This window comes from Coffea arabica, chromosome 11e (genome assembly GCF_036785885.1).
Source record: "Coffea arabica cultivar ET-39 chromosome 11e, Coffea Arabica ET-39 HiFi, whole genome shotgun sequence".
In the NCBI taxonomy this organism is placed as follows: Eukaryota; Viridiplantae; Streptophyta; class Magnoliopsida; order Gentianales; family Rubiaceae; genus Coffea; species Coffea arabica.
Window position 1 is genome coordinate 12,515,968 of NC_092331.1, and position 6,427 is coordinate 12,522,394.

At 34.9% G+C, this 6,427-nt stretch overlaps 2 protein-coding genes across 3 annotated transcripts; both read left to right on the plus strand.

Moving 5' to 3' along the window:
* Position 1: 1 nt before the first annotated feature.
* On the plus strand, positions 2 to 1,882 carry LOC140020950 (uncharacterized). Its single transcript, XM_072071619.1, has 4 exons — positions 2 to 285; positions 358 to 642; positions 721 to 820; positions 924 to 1,882. Exons 1-4 carry the CDS (start codon positions 5 to 7, stop codon positions 1,728 to 1,730), a joined length of 1,473 nt encoding a protein of 490 aa, XP_071927720.1. The 5' UTR covers positions 2 to 4; the 3' UTR covers positions 1,731 to 1,882.
* Positions 1,883 to 2,011: 129 nt separating this feature from the next.
* Positions 2,012 to 5,299, plus strand: LOC113718115 (uncharacterized). 2 transcript variants are annotated; one of them, XM_072071618.1, is made up of 10 exons: positions 2,012 to 2,720; positions 2,860 to 3,086; positions 3,191 to 3,397; positions 3,502 to 3,591; positions 3,693 to 3,788; positions 3,866 to 4,171; positions 4,255 to 4,338; positions 4,444 to 4,575; positions 4,730 to 4,784; positions 5,024 to 5,299. In XM_072071618.1, exons 1-9 carry the CDS (start codon positions 2,192 to 2,194, stop codon positions 4,781 to 4,783), a joined length of 1,725 nt encoding a protein of 574 aa, XP_071927719.1. In that variant the 5' UTR covers positions 2,012 to 2,191; the 3' UTR covers position 4,784; positions 5,024 to 5,299. The 2 variants fall into 2 exon arrangements, with proteins under 2 accessions (XP_071927719.1, XP_071927718.1); XM_072071617.1 differs by having other exon boundaries at positions 5,049 to 5,299.
* Positions 5,300 to 6,427: the final 1,128 nt, after the last annotated feature.

Below are 6,427 nucleotides of genomic sequence, written 5' to 3' on the forward strand. Positions count from 1 at the left end.
ATTAATGCAACAATTGTTATCCATTGCTGTGAGAAGAATATTGCCTAAACATGTTTGCAGAATTATCATTGAGTTACGAGATATATTTAGGCAATTATACTCGAAAGTGCTTACTGTAGCAGATTGTGAAACTTTGGAGGACCGTACTCCACTGGCCCTTTGTGAACTTGAGAAGATGTTTCCACCTCCATTTTTCAATATCATGGAGCATTTGCTTGTTCACTTGCCTGAAGAGGCGAAACTTGGTGGACCATTTCAATTTCGGTCTATGTATCCTATTGAGAGGTAAAAGATTATCAACTTAATCTATGTACATTGAAAAATCACCACCGATATTAATATAAATTCTATGCATAGGTATCTGTGTACTTTGAAAAATTATGTACGGAGTCGAAGTCACCCTGAAGGTTCAATAGCAGAGGGCTACTTGGCGGAAGAATGTATGACATTCTGTTCCATGTACTTGGACAATATTGAATCAAAGTTGAATCGCCCACCTAGGAACTATGAAGGTGAATATTTAAATAGACAGATTGGCCGTCCCTTAGGAAAAGAAGAGGTCATCTATTTAGATGATGTCTCTTGGGTTCAAGCTCATCGTTATGTTCTTGGAAATCTTGAAACTGTTGATCCTTTTCGCAGGTAAGTTCACAGTTTATCAAACTTAATCAATAACTCATGAATTATTGCTTTCATTAAAGTATTTAATGACTAATGTAGGGACCATAAGCATTTGCTAAAACTGGAAAAACCACGCATGTCAAACTATGAAAGGGAGAAAATTCATAGTGAAACATTTTACAAGTGGTTTAAGAAGCATGTAAGTTTTAAATTCAGTAGTGAATTTAATTGAGCTTCATTTTCATATATTTAATATTCTCTAGAGTTAACATACAATAACAGTTTTTGTTCAAAACTTGTAGGTTGCAGATTTGGAAAAATCTAATAGTTGCCATGATTATTATAAAGAAATTGCTTATTTGGCTGCTGGTCCTGATAAGTGGGCAAAAAGCTATTCTGGTTACATTGTTAATGGTTTTCGTTTCCATACTAAGAAGCGTGAGATGAGAAGGCAAACTCAAAATAGTGGTGTATTTGTGAATGCTAGTGCCAATAGTTTCGCTAGTACAAAGGATAAGAACCCTATATCTGGAATTTTAGAATACTATGGGGTCTTAGTGGATATTGTTGAGTTGAGATACTCAAATGACATTAAATTTGTGATGTTCAAGTGTGATTGGGTTGATAATGTCACTGGAATGAAACAAGATGAACACAACTTCACACTTGTTAACTTTGATCATATATTGTACAAGCAAAACACGAAGAATGATGAGCCTTTCATCCTGGCCTCTCAAGCACAGCAAGCTTGGTATGTTCGGGATGCATTGGAACCTGAATGGAATATAGTTGTCAAGATGACCCCTCGAGATCTTTTCATTATTGATCCAGAAATTAACATATGTGAAGATATCCAGGATGAGCATTCTGCTTGGCAACATGTTAATAACAATAATTCTGAGGATAGTAATGTTTCATGGGTTAGGGAAGGTGTTGATGGAGTTATACTTGATGCACAAACTACAAAATCCAAGGCACACGTTGCTGAAGTTGATGATGGATTCTTCTCTGATGAGGATAATCTTGGGATTGACAATACGATTGATGATACAAGTGATGATGATGATTTTTTTGATAAAGCCCAACAAGGAGACAAGGCTGATGATTGACTCTAATTTTGGAATATAATCCTAACATTTTGTTATATGAAGTTTAGATATGCCAATATTAGATGAAGTTACTGATTAGTATGAAAAATATTAATTGTGGGATCATTTTCACTGCCTTGGATGTCAATTTATAATTCCTTATGTTCATATTAGTCTCCTTGATAACCTGCATTCTACTTCTTTTTTTAGCAGGTTGGTAATGCTGGATTTACCTTATGTTCAATTTATGATTCCTTATGTTCATATTAGCAAGTTGGTAATGTTGGTTTCATTGGGTTATAGTTCCTTAATATGTATATGTTCTTTGTGTTTGCAGATTTTAGAAACTTAAACTCCAAAAGTAAGATGATACAACACTCTCTTGCTGAATTATGTGATTGGTTTCTGAAAAAAGCCAGTAAAATTAATCATCTTACTTAACTTTGCCTTCAAAAATCAGAAGCTGCTTTTATAGGTTTTCCATGGCACCAAGTAAGAAGGGGCCCCGCAAAGTTGTTGGGCCAATGTCCGGAGCGCATATTGAGTCCACTAATAGTTTGAACCCTGCACTACAGTCAAGCTCTCAATCTTATCAGACTTGCCCCAGTCATTATTCAAAGCCTCCAGCACATAAATTCATTGGGGCAATGCCTGGAATACGCATAGACCCTACATCTAGCTCAAACTCTGTTTCTCGACCTAATTGTCAAGCGAAATCACATGACTCCAATTCAAATTCAAACTCAGCTTCTAGCTTTATTGCTGCTTCTCAGTTCAACTCTAAAGCCAATTCACATCAGTTGAACTCCAAGGCTGATTCTCAACTAAATTCCCATCCTAATTCACATATCGGTCAAGGCTTTCATTCTCAACCACTAGTAGACCATCGTGAGCAACCAGATTCCTTTGATAACAATGATTCTGAAGCTGGATCAGGTTCTTCATATGATTCAGAAGACATAGAGGATGTCTTTGATGGTACTTTTGATGATGATGATTCTAGTGAAGAAGGTCGGTTGGAAAAGAAAAGATTACCACAAATAGTTTTGAGTCTAGCATTCCTTATTATAAGCTTTGTATAATATTCATAAAAAAAATTATATGAATCACAATTTCTTCTTTTGTATGTGTATGTGTTTTTTGTACACAGGAGACAATAGTGGTAGAGGACTAGCCAGACGAAGTGCTGGTTGGGGTGGTGGAAAGAAATTGGAGTTAGTTTGGAATGCACGGGGCCAAGTAATTGGTCCTAATGCTACACAGTATATAAGTCAAGTAGGAATCTTAGTAAAGGATGGTAATAAATTACCACTCACGTACACAGATTGGAGGGCCATGCCTGAAGGATCTAAGGAGAGATTTTGGGAAGATATTAAGGTATTTTGACTCACTATCAAAGTTAGCAACATTTTTTTTCTTTTTATTTCATACAATCTTGTAGCTTGTGAATGTTTAAACTTTTGTTTTGTAATTTTTGATAGAGAAATACAAATATTGATGATACATGCAAGAAAGTACAAATGATAAGGGTCAGCAAATTGTGGAGAAATTGGAAATCAAAAGTCAAGAGCATGTATTTCACTCCTTATAGGAGGCACAGGTCATGGCTATTAGCACACTGTCCTGCAAGAGTTGAGGAGGATCAATGGCCTATTTTGGTTGATTATTGGAGCTCAGAAGATGTCAAGGCATGTATTTATTGTCACATCTCTTTTGCTTTTGAATTAAATTCTAGTGCTATTATGATTTTGATGTGTTGTTAACTACCTTTTTCTGTTTTGTACATAATTAGAAGCAAAGCAAGATTAATAGCAAGAATCGAAAAAAACAAAAGATGCCACATCGAACAGGGCGAAAAGATCATGTGAACCTCAGGGAAGAGGTATATTAAATTCTAATGCTTATGTTTCTAGCAATTTTTTCTGGAACATAGTCTTATTTAGAAATATTAACACTTTAGTTTGTACATTGAATATGTGGCAGCTTCGGATTAAAACTGGAAAAGAGCCTTCGAAACTAGACGTTTTTATTCATTCAAGACAAGGAAAACAAATGGATGAGTTGACTTCACAAACAATTGTAAGAATAGCTTTTAGTCACTTTTTATTGGTTTTACTTCATAAATAATTCTTTCTTCTGTCTGTTTTTCAATTTAGGCAACTATGAATGAGGAAATACAAAAACTGCCAGAGACATCCAGGGATGATAATTTTGTGAAAGATATACTCTATGAAAATATTCTTGGACCTGAAAAACCAGGTCGTCTTCGAACTTATGGGGTAGGTGCGACTCCAAAAGACGTGTATAGGATGTCAGATAACATGAATGATGGACAAAAGAAAGCATTTGAGGATGCAGTGAATGAGAAAGTGGAAATCATACGTGGTGAACTACGAGAAGAAATGAATTCGAAATTGGCAGATTTTAAGGAGGAGTTGATTGCTCAATTTGAAGCAAGAATGGTTTGGGATAACTATTTTGTTAAATATTATAGTTTTTCTAATTTTTTTATTGCTTTAGTTACTATTGATCTTTGTTCTTCCAGAGGGCATCCACATGTGACTTGGCATCACTCCAAAGAAGAGAAATGAATGCAGCAAAACAATCTCAAATTTCGGACTCATTAGAGGTTGTATATTAATTCATACAATTCGATTTTGTGTTCAAACTCTCTGAAATATCAGCAGCTATGGCCTGATTTTCTTTTCTTCACACTTTGTTGATAATGTAACAGGTTGGTGATAGAATGAACAGGGAAGTTGGAACAAATGATGCTGAAATGTACAAGGAAGTTGGAACAAATGATGCTGACATAAACAAGTGTGAAATGAATAAAAAAGTTTCTTCAATTGCTGATATTCTTGAGGTATAGTATGCGTACTTTGAGTTGGTCCTTCTATAGAAGACCAATTTTGCTGAGTTCCTTGTTGATATTGAATTGTGCATGACTTCCTTGTTGATGACTATTTGTGCATGAGCTCCTTGTTGATATTTAATTGACTAGTCTTTTGTTATACCAGAACCATCATACAAAGAAGAAAAGGAGCAGGACTACTTGCAAACGACTTGCTTGAGGTACTGGAAAAGTTTCTGGAAATAACTCTATTCTGTCAAGTTTTCCATTGAGTATTTGTATGATTGGGAAGACGAGCTGTTTTTGTTAAGATTTAGCCAGCTATTTATGGGACATAATGTAGTAGAAGTGGTCTTAATTTTCAGTGTCTGTGAAAAGGTTGAATTACAAATTCCGTTTCAGTATCTATTGTTATATTAACGTTTTCTTCATGCTTAATGGGTTGGGGTTATATGAGCAGGGGACTAATAGAATACACTTTGCAGCCCTGGACTTGATGGTACATTGGAAGCATGCGGATTGGGAGATATGAAGATGTTTTTGAGAGATGTATGATGAAGTGTTGTACTTTTGAAGACAAGCACATTTTGGAATATATGAAACATCTTGTAATTGGAGCGAACAATATTAAATGATAAAGTTTGTAGAATTTGACTAAAACAATGTATGGTACTTTATTCTAGTGTATTGTGGAACTATATTTTGTTATAATATTCGATTTTAGGATATTTGAGCATGATAATTATTGTACCATGAAAAATTTGATTTCTGGTCTTTATATTGGTGACTTTTTTGCGACGCAAGTTTTTGTCGCATGACTAGATGCCTTGAATCTTGGAATATTATGGATGATCTTCTAGTTTTGATGTAGATTAGTGAAATTTCAGATAGGATTTTGCCATTTTATCCTTGCTTTATGTTGTTCAACTATATTATGTTGGTATGGAGTTTGGATATGAAAATTGTGAGGTGATTAGTAGCATGATTATGACTTTTTAGTTTTAAAAGAAGAAATTCCAGCTTTGCTAAGAAATTTTCAGCTTTGGTATTGGTTGATTATTTGCTAGAAATGAGTTACAATTGGATGGTTTTTGGCCTAGATTAAGAACTACCTTTATATGTTTACTTATGGTGGATGAGTTGGGCTGATTTGGAAAGAAAATGAAGTCTTGAATGGCTGGAAAATTGGTAAACACAAAGGAAACGCTGCCGGTTTTTCTTTCGTGGGATAAGTGAATGAATATGGAAATAAGTGTGTGACTTGTGAGTGATTTGGGACTTAGTTATGTAGGGATGTTTAAGTTGACCTTGTGGGTGACTTATAAGCGAAAATTTTGGCTCAAAAGTGCATAGTTTTCAAAGACAAAGTAGTGACCATTTTAAACACGATTTCCTAGTTTCTTCCGCCAAGTTGCGAACGTAAACGTTTTAATCGCCTTTTTATTGAAACCAAAAGAGCGAGCATGAATTTTCTAGGATTTGATAAGTAAAATGAATACTACTTAAATGAGTTCTATTTACTTGATTTTCTTTAAGCGAAACTCTTATATTTTGAATCCTAATTGATTGCAAACTGTTAAAGGTTATTTTATCGCAGATTTGGACTCCAGTCAGGGAGTTGAACTTGAGCGTGATTTTGAAAAGTAATAACTCATTGGTGAGTGTTTCCAAGTGCATGATTGAACTTGATATTTGAATGAAATACTTGACTTGTTTGGACTAGCAAGGGTGTACTTTATCGCACTTACCCTAATGTGACTTATTACTGCTTATTGGTTATTATTGACTTGATATACATGTGTACAACTTGAATACTACCTGGGATCCTCACCCTATTGGTTAGTCAGTCGAATCGAGCCGGTAA